Source organism: Somniosus microcephalus, chromosome 13, assembly GCF_052327205.1.
Source record: "Somniosus microcephalus isolate GS21.2 chromosome 13, FLI_Smic_1.0, whole genome shotgun sequence".
Classification (NCBI taxonomy): domain Eukaryota; kingdom Metazoa; phylum Chordata; class Chondrichthyes; order Squaliformes; family Somniosidae; genus Somniosus; species Somniosus microcephalus.
Genome location: NC_140999.1, coordinates 141830608 through 141855074, shown reverse-complemented (window position 1 = coordinate 141855074; position 24467 = coordinate 141830608). Strand labels below are relative to the sequence as shown.

The 24467-nt window shown below is 42.2% G+C and overlaps 1 protein-coding gene across 1 annotated transcript in view; it reads right to left on the bottom strand.

Annotated features, from left to right (window-relative positions):
* Positions 1 to 20886, bottom strand: part of dpm1 (dolichyl-phosphate mannosyltransferase subunit 1, catalytic) — an 84135-nt gene extending 63249 nt beyond the window's left edge. The window contains exon 1 of the mRNA XM_086005312.1: positions 20320 to 20886. Coding sequence (XP_085861438.1) covers positions 20320 to 20450 — 131 coding nt within the window. The 5' untranslated portion in view covers positions 20451 to 20886. The remainder of the gene's footprint in view (positions 1 to 20319) is intronic.
* Between the last annotated feature and the right edge of the window lie 3581 nt (positions 20887 to 24467).

Below are 24467 nucleotides of genomic sequence, written 5' to 3'. Positions count from 1 at the left end.
CCTCAGTCCCTTCCTGACTGCAAAACGCTCCCCTCAACCTGTCGTTGCTAGCAGCAGGCGGTAAGGCAGGGGGGCGCCACTCAATATCCAGTCCGGGGCGCTACCGGGGCGTTGCGCACTCGACTGACGTCACGATCTGCCGGCGCAGGAGATCGTGGCGGTAGTGTTTAGCGCCGCCGCAAAATGTCTAGTTAATTTTGCGAGCGGCGCAAACATCGCCGCGCCCGGGCGCTATTTGGTTTGCGCCCCACTTAGCGCCCTCTTAAGGTGCTAACGGGTGGCGCTACCAACTGAATTTTTCCCCCCATGATCTTTACAAATACAGCTTCACTCTTCCTCTTTGACCTATCCTTTCCTTTCGGAACCACCTGAACCCTTTCAACTAAACTTCAGAACCACCATTAGGATCCAACCATATTTCAGAGATACTTCTATCTAACTTCTCCATTGAAGCATGTGTTTTTAATACTTCTATCATTTACACAGAAGCATTTTAAGAACTTCTTTGCATCCCTCACATGGATTCCCTTACATAAATTGCCTTGTTCCCTGTGATTAGAACTAGTTAGGACTTGTTTACAAACATTTTGGTCAGACCACTAAAATACAGTATTTCAGTAGGCTGAATACTACATATTTAAACACAGTTGAAAATAACTTACAACATTTAAAATATCCTCTCCCATACAATACACTATGCACCTTAGCTTCGCTCTCCCCTTAAGGTCTTTGAACACATTGTTGCCACCCAGTTCCGTGCTCACATCTTCCAATACCTTCAGTCCAATTTCTATGCACTGACAGCACAGAGGCCACTCTGGTTATTGTCACCAATTATATCCTTCATTGCTGCACTGTGGTGCACTATTCTTGCCCCCTCAGCCTCACCGTGTTGACCACTCCAGCCTCTTTCATGGTCCACCTCAGTGGACCTCCAACCTGTCCTGATGTGGCCAACGCGTCACTGCTTTGCCTCTCAGCAACATCATCTATAGGCATGGGGTCAGGTTCCACACGCATGTTGACAACACCCAGTTTTAACTCTATGGCAAACCTCAACTCCACAGCCACCATTGTGCTATCAGACTGCCTGTCCAACATCAGGTCATGGATGAACCAACTTAACATCAGCAATAGTCAAGCCACTCCTGTTTGGCTCTCGCCAAAAACTCTATCTTTTCCACTGCTTCATCCTCCATCCTGGCTGTTCAATCAAGCTGAACCCAATAGCGGGCAACCTTGATGTCCTGTTCAACCCCGAACTGAACTTCAAACCCCATATCCTAGACATTATCAAGGCTACTTACTTCTACATCTGCAATGTTTCTAATTCAATGCACTTCTACTTCATTCCCACTGACATTGGAAATCTTATCTATGTTTTTCTTATCTTCAGGCTCAATTTCTCAGACATTTTTTGTTAGGCTCTCGAGCTCCACCCTACATAAAGTAAAACTCATTTAAAAGTCTGCTGTCCACATTCTGTTGCACACTAAATCCCACTCGTCCATCATTTGTCAACCTCCACTCGCTCCCTATTCCCCAATGCATTGAAATCAAAATACTCGTCTTCCTTTACAATTCACCCCACGGCCTTGCCCCATTCTACCTCTGCAACCTAAACTCCTACAGCCCAGCCAATGCCTTTCAGTCTTCTGGTGCATCCCTCCACTCCATCAATCTGAGAGCTTTCAACCATCATGGCCCAACTCTCCCTGTCCAAACACCTGCAGTTTGCTATCTCTCTCCCCATCTTTAAAAGCCTCCTCAAAAACTCTCTGACCAAACTTGCGGTCATCTCCCCACATTCTATCACTAATAGACATCCGCTTCTTTTCTGTGTAGCACCTTGGGGTATTTACTACGTTAAAGGAGCTAAATAAATGATGATAGTTTTACTGTGGCACATATCATTGAGATACAATTGGGAGGATATTGTGAAAGTTTACAAAAAATGTTTGATCATAATGAATGGACTTTGTGTACTGTATCAGGAAGCTGAACAAGTGCATCCGAATGAACCTATTCACAACTATCTCCAGTACATTTGTCAACTCATTACTCCTGACTTACAAGTTGAATTCAAAGTGCTCCCTTTTGCTAAATTTCTTTATAAAAAGCAACACAGTACTTGATTTTACCCAAGTGTTAGCTTTGTTCATTTGGTACCTCTCTTGCCTCAGAATCAGAAGGTTGTGGATTCATGTTCCACTTTGGACTTCAGCATATAATCTAGGCTGACACTCTAGGACAGTAGAGAATGCTGCATTGCTGGAAGTGCCATCTTTCAGAACAGATGCTAAATCAATCTGTTCCTTGAACAGAGGCCCAACCAGTCCCCATCCACCACCACCCTCCTCCGCCTGGCTGAACTTGTTCTCGCATTGAATAACTTCTCCTTTGACTCCACTCACTTCCTCCAAATTAAAGGTGTTGCTATGGGAACCTGCATGGGTCCTAGCTATGCCTGCCTTTTCGTGGGATATGTGGAACACTCTTTGTTCCAGTCCTACTCGGGTCCCCTCCCTCACCTCTTTTTCCGGTACATTGATGACTGTATCGGTGCTGTTTCCTGTTCTCGCCCTGGACTAGAAAATTTCATTCACTTTGCTTCCAATTTCCACCCTTCCCTCACCTTTACATGGTCCATCTCCGACTCTTCCCTTCCCTTCCTCGACTTCTCTGTCTCCATCTCTGGGGATAGGCTATTGACAAACATTCACTACAAGCCCACTGACTCCCACAGCTACCACGACTACATTTCCTCCCACCCAGCTTCCTGTAAGGACTCTATTCCATTCTCCCAGTTTCTCCATCTCCGCCGCATCTACTCTGACGATGCCACCTTCTGTACTAGTGCTTCCAACATGGCTTCCTTTTTCCTCAACCGAGGATTCCCCTCTACTGTGGTTGACACAGCCCTTAACCGTGTCCATTCCATTTCCCACACTTCTGCTCTCACCCCTTTCCCTCCCTCCCGGAACCAAGATAGGGTTTTCCTTGTCCTCACCTTTTACCCCACCAGCCTCCACATTCAACGGATTATCCTCCGCCATTTCCGTCACCTCCAGCGTGATCCCACCACCAAACACATCATCCCCTCCCCTCCCAGCATTCCGAAGGGACCGCTCCCTCCGTGACACCCTGGTCCACTCCGCTATCACCCCCAACACCCCTTCACCCGGCACCTTCCCATGCAAGCGCAGGAGATGCAACACATGCCCTTTTACCTCCTCCCTACCCACTGTCCAGGGCCCCAAACACCCCTTCCAGGTGAAACGGCAATTTACTTGTACTTCTTGCAATCTAGTATACTGTATTCGTTGCTCACGATGCGGTCTCCTCTACATTGGGGAGACCAAACGCAGATTAGGTGACCGGTTTGTGGAGCACCTCTGTTCAGTCCGTAAGGGTGACCCTGAGCTTCCGGTCACCTGTTACTTTAATTCTCCGCTCCACTCCCACTCTGACCTCACCGTCCTCGGCCTCCTACACTGTTCCACTGAAGCTCAGCGTAAGCTCGAGGAACAGCACCTCCTCTTTCGATTAGGCACTTTACAGCCTTCTGGAATCAACATTGAGTTCAACAATTTCAGACTATAACCTCTGCCCCTATCTTTTCTTTCCATTTTTTTCTCTCTCTCACATGGCAGCTGTTGATCTTTCAGCCATTGCTATTTACACTTCATCTAGAGCCATCTTTTGTTGCTTAATTTGTCCCATTACCATCTCCTTTTGCCTCGCACCATCATCCCTTTTGTCTCTTAATCTCTCCTGCCTTCCATCCCATCACAGACCTTCCCTTTTGTTCTTTCCTCCCCTCCCCCCTTTCCCTGCCCCTCCATTTGCTTAAAAACCTGTTCCATCTCCAGCTCTTTCCCAGTTCTGACGAAGGGGCATCAACCTGAAACGTTAACTCTGTTTCTCTCTCCACAGATGCTGCCTGACCTGCTGAGTATTTCCAGCATTTTCTGTTTTTATTTTATGCTAAATCAAGGCCCTGTCTGCAAGCTCGGATGTATGTAAAATAATCACTCTTCGAAAAGCAGGGAGTTCTGCTGGTGTCCTCAAACAACTCTGCTAAACACGGATTATCTGGTCATTCATTCATTTGCTGTTTGCAAGACTTGGCTGTGCATAAATTGGCTTATGTGTTTTCCAAACCAACAACAGTGACTGCACTTCAAAAAAATCCAATGGCTATGAAGTACTTTGGGATATCCTGAACACAATATTCAAGTTCCTTCTTTTTTGGTTTTGTTGAGTCCAACTCTCCCCATTGTAAATCCTTCATTTTAAAAAGGCAGTATTACCTTTGCTTGGTCTATACAGGGCCTGCTTTACGCCAGTCCACCCACCCAAGGCAGAGTGAAACTTTTACACAGTCACCAAGTGGTTGCCAATTCTACATTCTAGTTAACTTTTACTTTTATTTTAACTGGGGAAATAAATATTTTAAGATAGAGAAGTTTTATGCCAAAGGGCATACAGTCTTAAAGTCTAACTGTCAGTTTACACTGTTGGGTGGGAATGTTAAGTTGTGAAGAGGATGCAAAGAGGCTTCAAGGGGATATAGACAAGCTAAGTGAGTGGGCAAGAACATGGCAAATGGAATATAATGTGGAGAAATGTGAAGTTATCCACTTTGGTAGGAAAAATAGAAAAGCAGAGTATTTTTTAAATGGTGAGTAATTGGGAAATGTTGGTGTTCAGAGGGACCTGGGTGTCCTTGTACACGAATCACTGAAAGTTAACATGCGGGTACAGCAAGCAATTAGGAAAGCAAATTGTATGTTGGCCTTTATTACAAGGGGATTTGTGTACAAAAGGCATCTTACTGCAGTTATACAGGGCCCTGGTGAGACCACACCTGGAGTATTGTGTACAGTTTTGGTCTCCTTACCTAAGGAAGGATATACTTGCCATAGAGGGAGTGCAACATTCGATGGAATCTGGAACAGTACCCATGGACTGGAGGGTAGCTAATGTTACCCCACTATTCAAAAAAGGTGGTAGAGAGAAAACGGGGAATTACAGACCGGTAAGCCTGACATCGGTAGTGGGGAAAATGCTAGAGTCCATTATAAAAGATGTAATAGCAGAGCACTTGGAAAACAGTGACAGGATCGGACAAAGTCAACATGGATTTACAAAGGGTAAATCGTGCTTGACTAATCTACTGGAATTTTTTGAGGATGTAACTGGTAAAATAGATATGGGAGAACCAGTGGATGTGGTGTATTTGGACTTTCAGAAGGCTTTCGATAAGGTCCCGCATAAGAGATTAGCGTGTAAAGTTAAGGCACATGGGATTGGGGGCAAGGTACTGACTTGGATAGAGAACTGGTTGGCAGACAGAAAGCAAAGAGTTGGAATAAACGGGTCTTTTTCCGAGTGGCAGGCAGTGACTAGTGGGGTACCGCAGGGATCGGTCCTTGGACCCCAGCTATTCACAATATATATTAATGATCTAGACAAGGGAACTAGATGTAATATCTCCAAATTTGCAGACGACACAAAGCTGGGTGGGCGTGTGTGCTGTGAGGAGGATGCCGAGAAACTCCAGGATGATTTGGAGAGGTTGGGTGATTGGGCAGAAGCATGGCAGATGCAGTATAATGTGGATAAATGCAAGGTTATCCACTTTGGTAGCAAAAACAGGAAGGCAGATTATTATCTGAATGGCAATTGATTGGGAGAAGGGGAAGTGCAACGAGACCTGGGTGTCCTTATGCACCAGTCGCTGAAGGTAAGCATGCAGGTGCAGCAGGCGGTTAAGAAGGCAAATGGTATGTTGGCCTTCGTAGCGAGAGGGTTTGAGTACAGGAACAAGGATGTCTTGCTGCAGTTGTACAGGGCCTTGGTGAGACCACATCTTGAGTATTGTGTGCAGTTTTGGTCGCCTTATCTGAGGAAGGATGTTCTTGCCATGGAAGGAGTTCAGCAAAGATTCACCAGGCTGATACCTGGGATGGCAGGAATGACATATGAGGAGAGATTGGATCAATTGGGCTTGTACTCACTGGAGTTTAGAAGAATGAGAGGGAATCTCATTGAAACTTATAAAATTCTAACAGGACTAGACAGACTAGATGCAGGAAGAATGTTCCCGATGGTCGGGGAGTCAAGAACCAGGGGACACAGTCTAAGGATAAGGGGTAAGCCATTTAGGACAGAAATGAGGAGGAATATCTTCACCCAGAGAGTGGTGAATGTGTGGAATTCTCTACCACAGAAGGCAGTAGAGGCCAATTCATTAAATATATTCAAGAAGGAGTTGGATATGTTTCTCAAGGCTAAAGGGATCAAGGGGTATGGGGAGAAAGCAGGGACCGGGTACTGAATTTGGATGATCAGCCATGATCGCATTGAATGGCGGAGCAGGCTCGAGGGGCCGAATGGCCTACTCCTGCTCCTATCTTCTATGTTTCTATGGTTCACCAGACTGATTCCTGGGATGGGGGGATTGTCCTATGAGGAGAGATTGAGTAGACTAGGCCTATATTCTTTAGAGTTTAGAAGAATTAGGTGATCGCATTGAAACATACAAAATTCTTACAGGGCTTGACAGGGTAGATTCAGGGAGGATGTTTTCCCTGGCTGGGGAGTCTAGAACCAGGGGCCACAGTCTCAGAATAAGAGGTCGGCCATTTAGGACTGAGATGAGGAGAAATTTCTTCACTCAGAGGGTGGTGAATCTTTGGAATTCTCTACCCCAGAGGGCTATGGAGGCTCAGTCATTGAGTATATTCAAGACAGAGATCGATAGATTTTTGAATATTAAGGGAATCAAGGGATATGGGGATAGTGTAGGAAAGTGGATTTGAGGTAGAAGATCAGCCATGATCTTATTGAATGGCGGAGCAGGCTCAAGGGGCCAAATAGCCTACTCCTGCTCCTATTTCTTATGTTCTTTCTACTTATTATAGATTACAAATTTGAGACACATGAATTAAGCTCAGTAACCTGACAATTATACCAGTTTCAATTACTAAAATTCACCACTGTAATAACTGAGTGCGTAAATGCAACACTGGTGTTACCGAGCCTTGTAGACCATTAAAGTCATGGGTTAGTTGACCTCAGTAGAAAGGGGGGGGTGGGGGGTTACAACAAACTTCAGTGTTCCTCGTTTGGGAGGAGGGAGGGAAGGAGAAATAAAATACAGTTGCTAGTCCTAATTGCTTGCCAGAGACTGCCTGCTGGAAAGTATGTGTGTCGACATCAGTTGATGGCATTTTGACTGCAGTACTCTCCACAGTACAATAGTCTGTTGGTACTTTCTGTCTAGGCTTACAAACAAATAATGGCTACTTGAGTGAGTAGAAGACTTTTGGTGCCTGTGAAACTGTACCCCATCACCATCTTCAAGATGTCATAAATTTATTTTTAAAAAGAAATACAGCTACGAAGACTTATGAATGCAAAAATGTAAACAATTACATAAATGTAACATACAGTGAATCTTATCACCGTTTAGGTCTCTATTTTTAATTAATCTTTCTTTCTACCGCCACATTATATATTCTCATAGTGCTACATGTTTACCTAATCTACAAGAAACTAAACAATTAGACCTGAACACAACTGAGATTCACACCCTATCCAGTTTATTTAAAAAAAAACAATTTTCCTCCTATGGTTTTCCTTCCTCCATTTTAGGTCTCACAATTTCTGACTGAGATGGCAGGCAGCCAAGTTGCTCTCGGGGCTTGGTCAATCTTGCCCTGTAACTAAAAGCTGGAATACGCATCAGAGTTGCTGGGTTAACTCCCCTTCAATTTTCTCTAGCTCACTTTGAACAAAGTGTGGCAGCTCCAGTCACTGCCTCTACCAATGCTAAGTTGCAGCCAAAGCTCCTCCTGTGGGGAGTTGTGCATTTCAAAGATGCTATATTCAAAGGCTAAATAGACATGATAATCAAAGAGAAGAAACAGTGTAATTTGTATCAATTCGAACATTAAAACTTTTAAAGTTCCATGTTTACAGTTGTGCAGCAATTTCAAGTCAAGTTTTATTGAACTGGAACATTGCATTTAAAAAAAGTGACAGAGACATTGCACTGTATTGTACTAACATACTCCATATAAAAACCGGTTAAATACAATGAAATTTACAGTTCGCCTATCTGTGTGGCTCTGATGTGAATCAATTTTGTCTGCGGACTCCATCTTTCTGACTGCCCACATCGTATACTATCATTCCTCTCTGTGCAGCTCACTTTCACTACAAAGATAATTAATTGAGAGTTTGGTAGGAGATGTGCATCTGTCACTTTTTAGAAAGCAAAAGCATACAGTTTTAAAGACTTATGCCACGGCTTTCAATATTTCAGCTTCCAGAAAACAAAGGCAGCAAAACTATAGTTTGTGGGTTAATGCTGTCAGATTACAAAGCTATCCGTTAACTGCTAATATATTTGCCTTAATACAAACAAGCTGCTTTTCAAAATGCTGAAAGCTACTCTGAATTTCAGGTAGAATGACTTTTTTTGGGATGTATACTATTTCTAATGTAGGTTTTTAGCATGTGTTAGCAATAGAAGGAATTGGGCTCAAACAATCAGGTGATCTAACTGTTCGTGTAACTAAATACAGTAGACTCCTGCTAGAACATGCTATTTCGGAACCAGTCAAATGGCATGTTCAAACAAAGTGCATCTTACAGAGAGGGTGGTTGAAAAGAAACAGGAGTCAGTTAAGGAAAATTGAGTGAATCCTGTGTAGTACTGCAAGGCAATGTTAAATATTTATTCAGTACATTATTATAATATTAACAGTCTGCCGCCAGCAATGCTAAATTAAGGAATATAGTTCCTTTAAGTTGCAACTTTTCAGGTTTTAACAAATTGGACATCAAAAATAATTCAGAAATGGAGACTTTTGGTGGAGACTTGTACATATTTAGTTCAGTAGATTGGTATTCTACACTGCACCACAAATGTGCAGGTTCCAGGTGTTTTATTTGGGTTCACGATTTCAAACCATTGTGTACTAGCAGAGGTTTTGCATGTATATACGTTAGTGACAGAAAATCAAGTTGAAGGGAGGAGTTTCAATGGATTTGCTGACATTGTGTGTGGCAGGATGTTAAGTAAATTGTCTGGAGGTCTACATAATATATAAGGAAGAGTCAGGAGCTATGCAATTAACAACCCTAAGTCGATCCCTCACTTTTACCTGCTTACAGTACTTAAAATTTGCCAATGACTACAATTTTAGGGCAAAATTGTATTGCATTTTTCAGTAGGCATGTTTCATTGACCCTGAAGCTAATACATTACCCTGGGCTCAAACTCAGAATCAAGATCAAATTTCACATACTGCAGATTAATATAGTACATGTTTAAACTTTGTCATTACACAATTTTTCAGATGTTGTGTTCCGGATCTCTCAAAGGTACCACCTTTTTACCACATCAAGATTTGATTTGTATCACTGTAATTTGATGACATGAATTAGGGTTCTGAAAGCACAGTAATTAGTACAGTAGAACACAGAATGGACATAGGAGGAAGGAACACTATGAAAATTCTATAATGAGCAACAATTGTATTTTCTAATTTATTTTATTTATGCTGTGGTGCCAATCAGAATTTTGATCTATTGACACATCACATTGCCTCAGGCTGGAACTTTGTGTTGATTTGCAATTCAGACTTAACTTTTTAATCTTATCTATAGTCCTATTTCCAGCATTTGCATTTGTACAAGAAAATTGGACGGGGGGGGGGACATCAAAAGAGGGAGAGAAAGGAACAGGATTGAAGAGTATAGCTGCCCCCAGCATCTGACAGTATAAAGGAGGCAAACTTTACCCATCCAGGACCTGACTTTTCCTGAGTTCCAAGCAGCCATCAAAAGTAGCGGCAAACCTGCAGTACTTCCTTCCTGTTGAAGGACTTTTGATATAAAAGCCTCTAAAGAATGTCACTGGTCTCCACTGGAATTATAGAATGTTACAGCATAGGAGGCCATTCAGCCCATCGTGCCTGTGCCGGCTATTTGAAAGAGCTATCCAATTAGTCACATTCCCCTGCTCTTTCTCCATAGCCCTGCAAATGTTTCCTTTTCAAGTATTTATCCAATTGCCTTTTGAAAGTTACTATTGAATCTGCTTCCACCATCCTTTCAGGCAGTGCTTTCCAGATCATAACCACGCCTTCATCTACCCCATGGTTCTTTTACCAATTATCTTAAATCTGTGTCCTCTGGTTATTGACCCTCCTACCAGTGGAAAGTTTCTCCCGATCTACTCTAGTAAAACACTTAATAATTTGAACACCTCTATTAAACCTCCCCTTAACTTTCTCTGCTCTAAGGAGAACAATCCCAGCTTCTCTAGTCTCTCCACATAACCGAAGTCCCTCATCCCCGGTAACATTCTAATAAATCTCCTTTGCACGCTCTCCAAGGTGACAGAATCAAAACACTGAATTTTGCAACTAAAATAAAACTCAACAATAAAAGCAATTATCATTTATTTTTTCATAAGAGAACCCAGCTGGATTAAACTTCCCTTATCTACTTGCATGGCAAATGTGGGAAATATTCTGCCCATCTATCAGTACCCAGCCAAAGAAAATCAGAGGTACATAACTGATCTTTGTCACAAAATGGTTTAATATTGTCAATCTAGTGGAATAAGTTCAAACAACTTTTATGATGAAACTAGGCATTGCAGTCCAAGACAGAAAACACACAGCTGGACAGCTACATAAAAGGACATTTAAAAAATCTGTCGACCAACTGAATCTGAAGTCATTTTAATCGACTGGATTGTTCCAATACCATATTTCTATATAAGTAGCAAACCTCAGCTCCTCCTATCAGTATAATAGTTCTGCAAATTAGGATCAAGTAAAACTGGTGTCATCTTAATTAATGCCCTAAGACTAATAGTCTACTCTTAATTTGAATAAAAATCACACATATATTCCTTCTATTGAAGCTTATAATTTAATTTGTGCCTTTTAATTTGAATTATTGGTTAATTCAAATTAAACTTCCCAATTCAAATAGGACCTCATCAGTCAAATGCACTGCTTAATTCAAATTCAACCCCATGATCAATATTAGGTGTCTAAGATTGGCAGCACTCCCCACGAAGTGCATCATCAAGTGAAGAGAGCAATTTAAGATGGTTAGCTAAACTACAACACCCATACCACTGAGGAAAAATACAAGATCAGATATGTGGAGGAGCAACTGGATAAATGAAGAAAGTTGTGGCACAAAAATGTAATATCCCTCCCATCGCACTCTCCATTTACCTGGAAAACAAGAGAATTGCCGCTGATTACCAGCAGAATTTTTCGACCAAAGGAAGAGGATGCGCACTTCAACTTGTCCTGAAGCCAAAGGCGAATTGAATGAGCAAAGAATTTAGAACTGGCCCTGTTCCTGCATTGTGGATCAGCTGCTTCAAAAACCATTGCACGATCAAGACCAGGTCTACTCTTGGGGAGGACGTTCCCATAGAAAGCATCAACAACTGGGTGCGTAATAAAATTCCTGAAATTGTATTTCATCAGAAGCCTGAAGACATACTTGCTGCTGGTGAACCACACCCTTTTTGCAAGCTTCATTAATGAAAATTGCTCAGGTGGGGGAAAAAAAAGGTAAGCAGCAAAGTACAGTTATGGTTTGAGTTAGTATAACTGAGAAATAAAGAACACGGCTGTTGATCAGGGATGTAACCAATCCCCTCTCCATGTTTTTGTGGTGCTGTTGCTCTGCCTGTAACTTACTTAAACTATAAAAAGGCTAAGATGACTGGTGCTGTTTGACAGGTGTGGCTGCGAAGCATGGCATCACAAGGCAAAAAAGGCATCTTTTCGACAGCTGATAAATGTGCGATTCGCGTGCAAATGCACCAGAGCTAATACTTTTCATGCTAACATGATATCCGTGATCCAGCCAACGGATGCTGTTGTGATTCAAAATATGAAACAGAACTGAAAAAACTGTTTGGTGCAAAAAGTGATTGCCATGCATGATGCTAGTTTGCCATTTTCATTGGATATTCTGCAGGCACACATGAGCCATTTAGCTTGAGAGGAGTTGAAAGTAGAATCATTGCAAATTGTTTTTAGTACTGTAAGTTCATCCCAGCAGCAGTTCAGGCAGCTGCACACGACAGCTGAGGATCCCACACAGGCACCAACGACCGACTGAAGCAGAGAACCTTTTGAGTGCATGAATTTGCTGTTGCGACTACCGGCAGACACAAGTTTTGAATCCATTTCGGTACTGATAACGAAATTCTGAGGGCTGGATTGCTGATCAACATGGGAAATTATTGATGCTGTACGGGAGCATATTGTTGCTCGTGGAAGCGGGATTGAGAGTGAGGAAGAAGACCAAACAACTGAATCCAGTAAGCAGATAAAGGAAGAGAAACCAGCCCTCACCACAACAATGCCTTCCAATTGAGGAGTGAATGCTTGACGGTTAGGGCTGGAGGCTGAAATTAAGCCAAATATCCAGATGGAGCTTTTCCGGGCACTAAGTGGAAAATTTTGTGGATGAATGTGCTGTCGGCAGGAAATAAACCACAAACACAGAACTTTTATGAAACAACTGAATTGTTACTGTGCATCTTGTAGAGTACTCAAGTTCTAATTGTGTGAGTTTAAATATAGTTGCTTTGTTGTTTTATGGTATTTCTTAGTTACTTGATGTGCTGTTTCATTAAAATTGGTTCATTTGTACTATGGCTAATACAAATTTTTTTGTGAGGAAAAAAAACTTTGAATTAAGAGTTGACTGTATCTCAGAAAAATTGAAGCACAGTAGTGACAAACTTCAGACATGTATTATTCCAATTTCCAGAATGTGCATTTAATTGGATAATTTGAGCATCCATCTACTACTTGATCATCAGGGATTTCAGGCAAAGAAGGGAATCGGTGTAAAAGTCGATTCAAGCTTGTTGAAAACAGCACAACTCAATGACACAGTGCTCTAAGACCTGGTATTAAAGTTTTTTTCCCCCTTCTATAATGTGTCTGTCTCTCTGCCCCGCCCCCTCCCCGAATTTATCCACTGAATTAGGGTAATCCACGTGGGCCCACAATTGGACTAACTGGCAGCCTCATTCAGAAACACCACAAAGATGTCAGGGGTGTGAAGTGGAAATAACACACTGGTGCAGTTGGGGTGGTCTTCTGAGGTTGTGGAAGAGTTTGGGGAGTTTTGCTCTGCATCTAACCTGTGCTGTATCAGAGCAGGGAGCACTTGATGTGGATAATGGGTGGCCAAAGTGGAATAGCATTCCATTTTGCAGCACTTTACATCTGTCACTTTGATAAAGTCACCCCAAAAAATAAGATTTTAAAAACTGATTTTTAAAGTGATTAACTTTTAAAAAGCATAACTTCAAAGCATTATTAGATAGGATTTAAAATGTTTAAATAAACGTCTATGCATAGAGGAATACAGTTCATAGGTCTGAAACAGAATATTCAAAAGGATTTTTTAAAACAACAAGAAAACTGAAAATGATGTCTGGAGAAACTGGTTCATAGATATATGATACCTGTGCCTGGACCCATTTAGTCATTTTTTTGTTTAAACAGACTTAGTGCTTGCTATTATTCAGCTTTACCACATCTGGAGATGTGTATGCTCTAATTGGTTGCTATGTTGGGACCATAGCAACACAACAACCAATGCCTGCCGTTTTTATTACACAACTAAAAAGTACTGCTGGCTGTTGTCCACTAGCATGATTGTGCTGCATCAATGCAAGAAAAGCGAAGGTATCAGTAGTTAAAGACAGCGAACTGATGTGGAAAAAAGTGTTGGTAATAAGAGTCAGACCTATGTTTCAGAAAAAAAACAACAGGATAGCAGTATGGAAACCAATCAAAAGTCTTTTTGTCAATCGCTATAATCAATCTGTAACAATAAGCTCAGAAAAATGGTGTCTAAACTGGGTTTTCCACCACATTAGTTTGTAGGTGTTCATCAACCTTCTAATTGCTAGGAATTTACCTTCAAAGCAAAACCCAATATCTATCTGTGAAAGACATCCACTGTCTGATAAGAGGAAGTCAATTATGAAGTTTGACTATAATCTTTCTATCTTATATATTAAAGGTCTTGTTATATTTGTGTGCACTTCCTGTCTGCACCACTTGACATTCTGTTGTCACATTTAATCATAACTGTTTTTTGTCATATATAGCTTACATATTTGGCACTGTGCGTATTTTCGTGGTTTCAAAAAGTACAGGTTTAGTCTGTCATGCACCCCCTCCTCCCCGCCTATGTACAGTAAACTCTTGTTTAAATGGCACTTTATCATCCGGAATACTTTAATAACCGGTAAAATAGATATATCTCAATAAAAAACACCTCAATAACCGGTAATCTTGTCGATTCTACCATACATTTAACGGAACATTCTGTAGGTGAGTACCCAATTATACAGTACATTTCTTGATTTTTTATTTTTGTTTGTGTTAAAAATTGCCTTGGTAGGTATACCTCTCTGTTATCCAGAATTGTTCATCAACCGGCGCCATCCTAGTCCCATAGGTGCCGGATAAGAAAGAGTTTACTGCATTCATATTTTTGCTAGAAAGCCAAATATGACTTTAAATTTTAACACCCAGAACAATTGTGCGTCATTTAATTTAATAGATATTTACATCACTTTGTTTCCATTTAAAAAGGCATTATGGTGAGAGAGGGGAAATTTACAACAACAACAACTTATATTTATATAGCGCCTTTAACGTAGTAAAACTTCCCAAGGTGCTTCACAGGAGTATTATAAGACAAAAAAAATTACACCAAGCCACATAAGGAGGAATTAGGAGAAGTTACAACTTTCATCTTCCCTGATTTTAAATTTTAGGTGAGCAGTTAGTGTTTGGAATGAAGCCAATTTTCTGAAAAGGTTGCAATATGGGAATCATGATTGGTGTTTTATTTAGTAGTGGATCAGCAGTACACCGAATCGCATTTTATTTGTTTGCCTTTCTTGTTGCCGATGTACGGGAGTAGAATCAGGCCTGATTTTGTTTCACTTATGTTTGACGCAAACAGATAATGTACAGCTGTCAGTAACTGTACAATACAAGGAGTGAATCAGATTGGGGTCAATAAGCATGGAAGTATCAGGTGTCCAATATAGAATATGCTATGTCAGACATCTCAAATCAGCTGGGATCCTGGAGTAATGGAGAATAGCCCATCCCAAAAGCTCTACTGAAAGTTTTCCAATTGAATACTAATGGTAACGATGCCTTGCAGGAGATGTCTATCTGCTCTGTTGTGAATTGGTGCAACACTTTGCTGTTCTTAAAGATAGTCAATTCAGCTGGGTGGAAGAGATCAGTGAAAGTGGCATCAGAACAACATGGCGTGCTTTCCGATGTTTACAGATCTGGCAAAATAACGTGCAAGATGTTTTTTGTTTTTACTAATTTAAACAGGTCTGAAAAGCATACCCATGTGTTCTTTCCCTTATTAGTACTATTTTGTTTTATCTTACATACATAGTATTTACAACACAGAAACAGCTACACATATGATGCATCACAAGTATTCATGCTCACGGAACAAGCTGTTTTGAAGATGATGAGGGAGGTTGTAGGCTAGTTAGGAGGAGATGGTATTTTCAGCCCAGGTAAGAAACAAATCCTGCCATGATTTGTATTAGTTTAACTCTACTGCTATTAGTTCCCTGTCACTAACACCTCCAAGGCACACAATTACTATTGTCTGTTTAACCTTTGGGATGGCAAATTGGATTTGCAGCCTTATGATCAATATCACCTGTTTGCTGTGCTTAGTGTAATGTTGCATTGTGGGAATGTGTGCAGTCCCTAGCAGCAGCTGTGTTCAGTCAGGAAGAGTTTCTTAGCATGATGGGACTCTTTGGATATTTTACATTAAAATTCAGCTCATCCTGAAGTAGCCTCATAACTCTTAAAGTTTCCCAACCAGAGTTATTGACTGTCATTTGAACTAATTCTGTTCTTAGTGGGCAAGTTTTATCCAAATTTGGGCAGTTTTATCATTTTGCTGAGAGACTGTAGTTGCACTAGAGTACGTCATCTCCTGCAGGAGGATTGGAAAGAAAAACTGTCAGGATCAGTCTCGTGTAATTGTGGAATGGAGTTAATAATAGTTCTTGAGAAATTATGGTCCAGATCATTCAGCCAGCAGCCTAAGGGGGGAAAATTTGGAATTTGAATCCTAACTAAACAGAGATATATTGAAAAAACAAAGCCCTTTCTGACCTTCATAAACTCATTCTTTCCAAGGAATCAGCAATTTACAAATTCCTGTGAATCTAAAGGTAAGCCAACAGCAATTAGCTTCTAATTAACCTTAGATTGTGCCTAGTTAATCCTATTGGATTTTGTGGCCTTAAATGGGCAGATCATTTCCACATCATCAAAATAATATCTTATGTATTATAATATTCCTGTCATTATAAAATAGTATATTCTCTGACTTACCATGAGCAATGCCACAGGAAACTGAATAATATAAAATATAATTTTAAAAATCTTATGTTTGCATGGATTTCCTGTTAGTTTTTTCCATTCTATATTCTTATGTCCACTTTTATGATGGAAACTGCCTATGTCAACTTTTGGCACGGTGTAATTGGTGTGACCATTTTACATAGGCAGTTTTCATTATAATTGTCGACATAGGAATTTATAATGGAAGAAAAGAAATGAAGAGAGAATGCATGTATTTTAAATGTGGACTGCATGCCCTCATCCCAATATTGCCATCTAACCCCGCTTCACCTGAAGCATTCTTGTAAGAAAGAACTTGCATTTATATATGCCTTTCATGTCATCAGGACATCCCAAGCTAAAGAAGTGTAGTCACTGTTGTCATGTAGGCAACAACAATGAGGTGAATGACCAGGTAATGTTTTGGTGGTGTGGATTGGGGGATTAATGTTGGCCAAAACACTGGGAGAACTCCACTGCTCTTCTTAAAATAGCCCCGTGGGATTCACCCGAGATGGTTTAACATCTCATCTGAAATACAACCTTGCTGTATTCCCTCAATACTGTACTGAAATATCAGCCTAGGTTATGTACTACAAGTCTCTGAAGTGAGGCTTGAACCCACAACCTTCTGAATCAGAGGCAAGAGTGCTACCACTGAGCCAAGACTGACATGTACAAATGATAAAATACTAAAAATTATTGACATGATCAAGTGACAGAATGTTAACAAGGGAGTGGGAGAAAAAGAGAAAAACCCATATGTAAACAACCACATTGATAATGATTAACATTTGGAATAATAGTTTGAATAACCATTCTATTTACACAAAAAAAAACATGAATGGTGCTACTTCAATCACTGTTGCAGTTCTTCATAAGCACATAAATTTAGGATTTAATGATTTTTTTTTGCATGTGTACACTGAATTTTCAGATTTTTAAGAAAAAAAATTTGCATTTATATTCCTTTATGATGTCTCTGAAGCTATCAAAGCCATGACATAATGAATTACTTTGAGTCTAATGAATATTATGTAGGCAAATGTGGAAACTATTTTCATAGATTTTCAACTGGGGACTATAGACCTTAGGGAATCTGTAAGGTTATGATTTCTCTGTCTGGGACTGGGCATATCATGTGCACATTGTAGTGAAACTTCTGTATTTTTCCTGTATTCATCGACTTATTTCTGTTGCTATTTACTAAGAATACCATATAATGATAGCATTGTTTTCCTTTGAGTAGCAAACAATGTCTTTCACAAGTTAGGGCAAAGGCACCCAGAAGTGTGTCAATAATTCCAGGGGTCCCTCATATACTAACTTTGAAAACCACTGATGTACAGCAAAATCCCGTAAATAGCAATGAGATAATTACCCAGTGAATCTGTTTTGGGTGGCGTTCATTTAGGGCAAAGTGTTGCTCAGGACAATGGATAAACTCCCATCTCTTCTTGAAATAGTGCCATGAGATCTTTAATATACATATTGAACCAACAGAATAAGTAGATGGGGCCTCTGTTTAACATCTCATCTGAAGGACTGCATCTCCAACAATGTAGCTCTTCCTCAGTCCTATACCGAGGTCTCTGTCGAGATTAGATGAAGTGCTCAAATCCTGGAGTGGGACTTGGACCCATAACTTTTTACTTCAGTGGTTAGGTTCTTACCAACCAAGCCAAGCTGACATTTTTGTACATTTTGAGCACAGCCTTTGGACAAAGGATACATTTAGCCATAACTTGTTATGTGTTTATAGAAAAACAATTTATAGCCACCCGCTGATTTCACTAGTACAAAACCAGTAGGAAGCCACTTTAAAGCCAAATCTTGACAGATTAAATTTATAAATTTTATTTGTGGGCGGTTTTCATTGGCAATATCATACAAGCAAAGGCTTTTTTCACATGAAATTGCAAATATAAAAGAGTGCATTTTAGGAAGTGGGTAGTGGTGCAGTGGGTTAGTCACTAGCTTTTCATCATTGGGACCTGGGTTCAAAGCCAGCCACTGACTAAGGAGGTGAAAGCATCTATTGGCTGTCAATGTGCACATAGGCCAAACCTCCCAAATAGTGCTAACTCAGACTGTGGAAAATTAAAAACTGTAGCACTAGAGGTTTCGCCTGCAACACATTGTTGAGCCAGAGCACAGGAAGGCATTACTGGCACTGAGAGTGCTCAATGTTACCACAACTTGCATTTATACAGTGCCTTTATTGTAGGGAAACATCCCAAGGTTATTTGACAGGATCACTGACAAAATTGAAGATTTTCATCTTATTGAGTACAAAAAAAAATTAAAAAGCCAGTAGACTTTAATGTTGTGCCAATACCTTTATTCTGTGATACAGCTCTCACTGCAAGGGACAGACCTGCAGTCTCCCACCTTAATTTTATTCAGCTCAAAATGCTCTCTTCAAACACAAACCATATTTGAAAAGGAAAAATCTAGACATCAAGGGGTATGGAGGAAAGGCAGAAAAATTAAGCTGAGGTACAGATCATCCACGATCTAGCGGGACAGACTCGGGGGCATTATGGCCTACTCCTGTTTCTATGGTATTTTGCAGTTCAAGTATAGAAATGTCATACAGCAGCCATTGCACTTTATTAAAAGTCCTAGTGACAACACTATACAGAGAAACCACTGGACATCATAAATTCTTTTGAAAATACGAAGGGAGGACTTTCTGATTGTTTATATACAAATATTTTTAAATATTACTGAAGAAAATCAAAATACAAGTCATGTACACATATGTTGAGGTCATACAGTTTCAACAATTTTTTTAAGTCCTCCATTTCTTTCACAACAGTCCTGTTAAACAACTCTGGGGGAACAATCCAAAAACCGACTCACTATGCTTACTTTCACAACTAGAGAGAAAAGATATATCACGTGGCACTGTTGCTGGGAAGTTTGTTCTTTGCATCTTCTCGGTCCAGAAAACATTTTATGGATTTAGAGCAGACTCTCAAATTAAAAATGCAACCTATTTTGATGTATACCAGTCTGAGAAATAAACACTGCTTCATGCGTTTAAATGGGCTTGCAATCGGTCAACCTTTCTGATCACATAAGAAAACGGAATAAAGAAACCCAATTAACCCACTAAGTCTGTTTCTTCCAAACACCATGTACAATCCACTCTGTCATGGATCCTACCAACCCATGTATGGGACATTTTCCAATCGCGATCTTTTGGGATGAGCATTTAAGGCACAGAAAATTTACCGAAAGGTTCTGCAAATCATCTCTCTGCCTCGCACCAGAAGTAAATCAACCAATGCTTTGCGGTAGATTACTTGACTAACCTTACAGCATATATCTTCCACTCATGACAACTTGACTTCCTTGACATGACATTTCCAAGATCCCATAAAAAATAAATACCATTAATATCAGTCAGCGTCCAAAAGAGAAAAATAGTTGAATATTTTTCTGAACCCATCTCAGAAAGATCTTGGTTGAAGGATTCCCCCAACATTAAAAGGGCATTTATCTCCCAATCGGCCTGTTGTCCATTTGCAGCATCTTCTGATTTTATGTTGAGGAGGGCAGCTGTCCTTCTCCCTCTCCTACTGGACGCTCTCTATCTACATTTACCCTCAGAGCCCGCCAGCTCTGATCTCTCACCGCCCTGACAGGTAGGCCAAGGTCGGCGGCTCTGTCAGACGCCAGGGTCGCTCCCCCCTCTCTCTCTCTCTCCCTTCCCCATTCGCATGCCCCCCCGCTGTCACCCGCAGCCTGTTTCCCGGGGCCTGTCGCCCTGCCGGGCCGCGGGATTGGTTAAAGCTCGCCGTCCGCTTACTGCGCAGCCGGGTACCTTTCATCGAAGTAGCGGACCAGCAGCCAGACGATGAGCGGCAGGTTGTCCCTCTCGTTGTAGGTGGGCAGCAGCACCGAGTACTTGTCGCTCCGCCGCCGTTGCTGCTCGGCGCCCTCCCCGCTTGCCATGTTGGAGGTTCCGGCAGGAAGCTGGTGCCTCGCCTGAAACAAACCCTCCAGCAGCTGGGGGAGGGATTAAAGTGTCCCGCCTGGCAGCCCGAGCTTGGACAGGGTGCAAATGTGTTCAGCTTCACAACAGACTGAACGTCAAGTTGCAGGAAATGGAAAAACTTGCATTTAAAATCGCATCGTAGCACAGGTCTCAGAAACTTCCAGTAGCACAAATAGAAAGAAAAACAAAACTGCTTTGCAGACAACCATCAGCTTTTGACTGACAAAAAAATCCACTGTACTCGGGGAGGCTCTCCTCTCGAGAATCCTGCACTAATGGGAGCGTTTTCAGCCGCTGCTACTGTGGTCAGGAATGCTCACAGGCCTGACTGCAAATATGCAGCTACCACAATCACTTCCATTACCTGCAACAGCACTGGGTAGAAGCAGTGCTGAGGGGAGAGGGAGGAAACAAAGAATATACATTTACATAGAACTTACAGCACAGAAACAATTCGGCCTAACTGGTGTTTATGCTCTGCATGAGTCTCCTCCCACCCTACTTCATCTCACCCTGTCAGCATATCCTTCTATTCCTTTCTGCCTCATTTCCTTATCTAACTTCCCCTTAAATGCATCTATGCTATTCGCCTGAACTACTCCATGTGGTAGCAAGTTCCACATTCTAACCACTCTCTGGGTAAACAAACTTCTCCTGAATTCGTTATTGGATTTATTGGTGATTATCTTATATTTATGATCCTTAGTTTTGGACACCCTCACAAGTGGAAACATCTTCTCTATGTCTACCCTATCATATGTAAGAAATCACACAACACCAGGTTATAGTCCAACAGCTTTATTTGAAATCACAAGCTTTCGGAGCGCTGCTCCTTCTTCAGGTGAAGTGGAGAAATGCATAAAGACAGAGCTTATATAGTCAGAGAATCATGTCAGACGTTTACAGGTGACCTTTCCAACTGCCATTTATCGCACCTCGGCAGAGAGATAATCACAGCAGTCAAAGGTGTGAATGGTGTCCAAACAGGTCAGTCAGGGATTTGTGGAAGAATTCCCGGAGCCTCATTCTCCTGATGAATTCCTCTGTGTCTGCCGCGAGACCGATGGGGTCCATTTTGGTGGTGGGGCAGAAATTGAGACCTCGGCTGAGAACTTCAATTTCGTCTGGTTGAAGGGTGTGGTCGGACAGGTTGACGATGGATTTCCCTGTGGTTTCAACCGTGGTACTGGGGGAGGCTTGGTTGCTGCTGCTGGTGATGCCAAGTTTCTCAAGCTTCCTGTTCTTGGTGTGCATGTAGGTAGCGTAGTTCCGTTGCCTTGTTTGTTTGGCGGTGTCTCGTAGCTGGTCTGCTGCGTCCTGAGCACAGGCTGAGAACATGGACTCCATCTCGGTTTCGAGGTTGCGGCGTCTGCTGTAGAGCTGGTGTACGAGATGGTTGAGGAGTGTGCGAGAGGTACGACGGCAGAGTCTCTCAGCGTAGTCTGTGTTGTAGGTCGACTTGAGTGGGTTAGTGATCTGTAGTCCTTTCGGGATCTTGTCTGCTTTCTTGCATCTCTGTAGAAACTTGATGTCTGTGTCGATATGCACGATCCTCTTGGAGATCCTCTCCACTTTGAGCCGGCAGTTTGTACTCAACACCAACAACAGCCAATCTCCAGATGCCATCCTACAACTCATCCGCTTCATCCTTGACCACAATGTCTTCACCTTCGACAACCAGTTCTTTACCCAAACACACGGAACAGCCATGGGGACCAAATTCGCACCCCAATACGCAAACATCTTCATGCACAAGTTCGAGCAAGACTTCTTCGCTGCACAGGATCTCCAACCAACGCTATACACCAGATACATCGACGACATTTTCTTCCTATGGACCCACGGCGAAGAATCACTGAAAAGACTACACGATAACATCAACAAGTTCCATCCCACCATCAAACTCACCATGGACTACTCCTCAGAATCAGTCTCATTCCTGGACACACGAATCTCCATCAAAGACGGACACCTCAGCACTTCACTCTACCGCAAGCCCACGGACAACCTCACGATGCTTCACTTCTCCAGCTTCCACCCTAACCACGTTAAAGAAGCCATCCCCTATGGACAAGCCCTGCGAATACACAGGATCTGCTCAGACGAGGAGGAACGCGATGGACACCTACAGACACTGAAAGACGCCCTTGTAAGAACGGGATATGACGCTCGACTCGTTGATCGACAGTTCCGACGGGCCACAGCGAAAAATCGCATAGACCTCCTCAGAAGACAAACACGGGACACAACCAACAGAGTACCCTTCGTCGTCCAGTACTTCCCCGGAGCGGAGAAACTACGCCATGTTCTTCGCAGCCTTCAACATGTCATCGATGACGACGAACACCTCGCTAAGGCCATCCCCACGCCTCCACTACTCGCTTTCAAACAGCCGCCTAACCTCAAACAGACCATCGTTCGCAGCAAATTACCCAGCTTCCAGGAGAACAGCGACCACGACACCACACAACCCTGCCACAGCAACCTCTGCAAGACATGCCAGATCATCAACACAGATACCATCATCACACGTGAGGACACCACCCACCAGGTACATGGTACATACTCATGTGACTCGGCCAACGTTGTCTACCTCATACGTTGCAGGAAAGGATGCCCCGGAGCATGGTACATCGGCGAGACCATGCAGACACTGCGACAACGGATGAACGGACACCGCGCAACAATCACCAGGCAGGAGTGTTCCCTCCCAGTCGGGGAACACTTCAGCAGTCAAGGACATTCAGCCTCCGATCTTCGGGTAAGCATTCTCCAAGGTGGCCTTCGAGACACACGACAACGCAAAATCGTCGAGCAGAAACTGATAGCCAAGTTCCGCACCCATGAGGACGGCCTTAACCGAGATCTTGGGTTCATGTCACGCTACATGTAACCCCACCTGATGCAGGGTCATCCAGACTCGAGTCGACATTGGCTTGTTCTCTCTACACAGATGCGGCTGAACCTGCTGTGATTTCCAGCCAAAAAAAATGTTTTTTGTCTGTTTTTTTGTTTTTCATACAGACCCCAGCATCTGCAATATTTGACCCCTTGTGACCCCACCTCATTGTTCTTTGATGTAATGTTTCCCTGACTGACCTGTTTGGACACCATTCACACCTTTGACTGCTGTGATTATCTCTCTGCCGAGGTGCGATAAATGGCAGTTGGAAAGGTCACCTGTAAACGTCTGACATGATTCTCTGACTATATAAGCTGTGTCTTTATGCATTTCTCCACTTCACCTGAAGAAGGAGCAGCGCTCCGAAAGCTTGTGATTTCAAATAAAGCTGTTGGACTATAACCTGGTGTTGTGTGATTTCTTACATTTGTCCACCCCAGTCCAACTCCGGCATCTCCACACCATGGCTACCCTATCATAATTTAAAGGCTTCTATTAGGTCACCCCTCTGGCTTCTCTTTTCTAGAGAAAAGAGCCCCAGTTGGTTCAATCTTTCCTGACAGTTATATCCTCTCAGTTCTGACATCATCTTTGTAAATCATTTTTGCACCTTCTCCAGTGCCTCTATATCCTTTTTTAAAATGGAGACCAGAACTGTACACAGTATAAGTGCAGTCTATTTATATACACCTTTCACAAGCAAAGTACTTCATAGCTTCTCCTATCCTTCACAAGAGCCAGCACAGAAACCGGCACCCTGGGTTAGAAGGATTTGCACAGCGTGAATCGGAGCGTAAGTAAGCAGGAGCAAGGTTTAGTGGAAAGGACAGAGGTGTCCAATTAGGATCCCAGCCTTCTGAAAACTCTTCCATTAATGTGGGATTCTCAGAGGAGAGGAGAAGGACCTGATTTGCATAGAACCATAGAATGGTTGCAGCACAGAAGGAGGCCATTCAGCCCATGCCGGCTCTCTGCAAGAGCCCTTCAGCTAGTCCCACTCCCACCCCCTTTCTCTGTAGCCCTGCAATTTATTTTCCTTCATGTACTTATCCGATTCCCTTTTAAAAGCCAC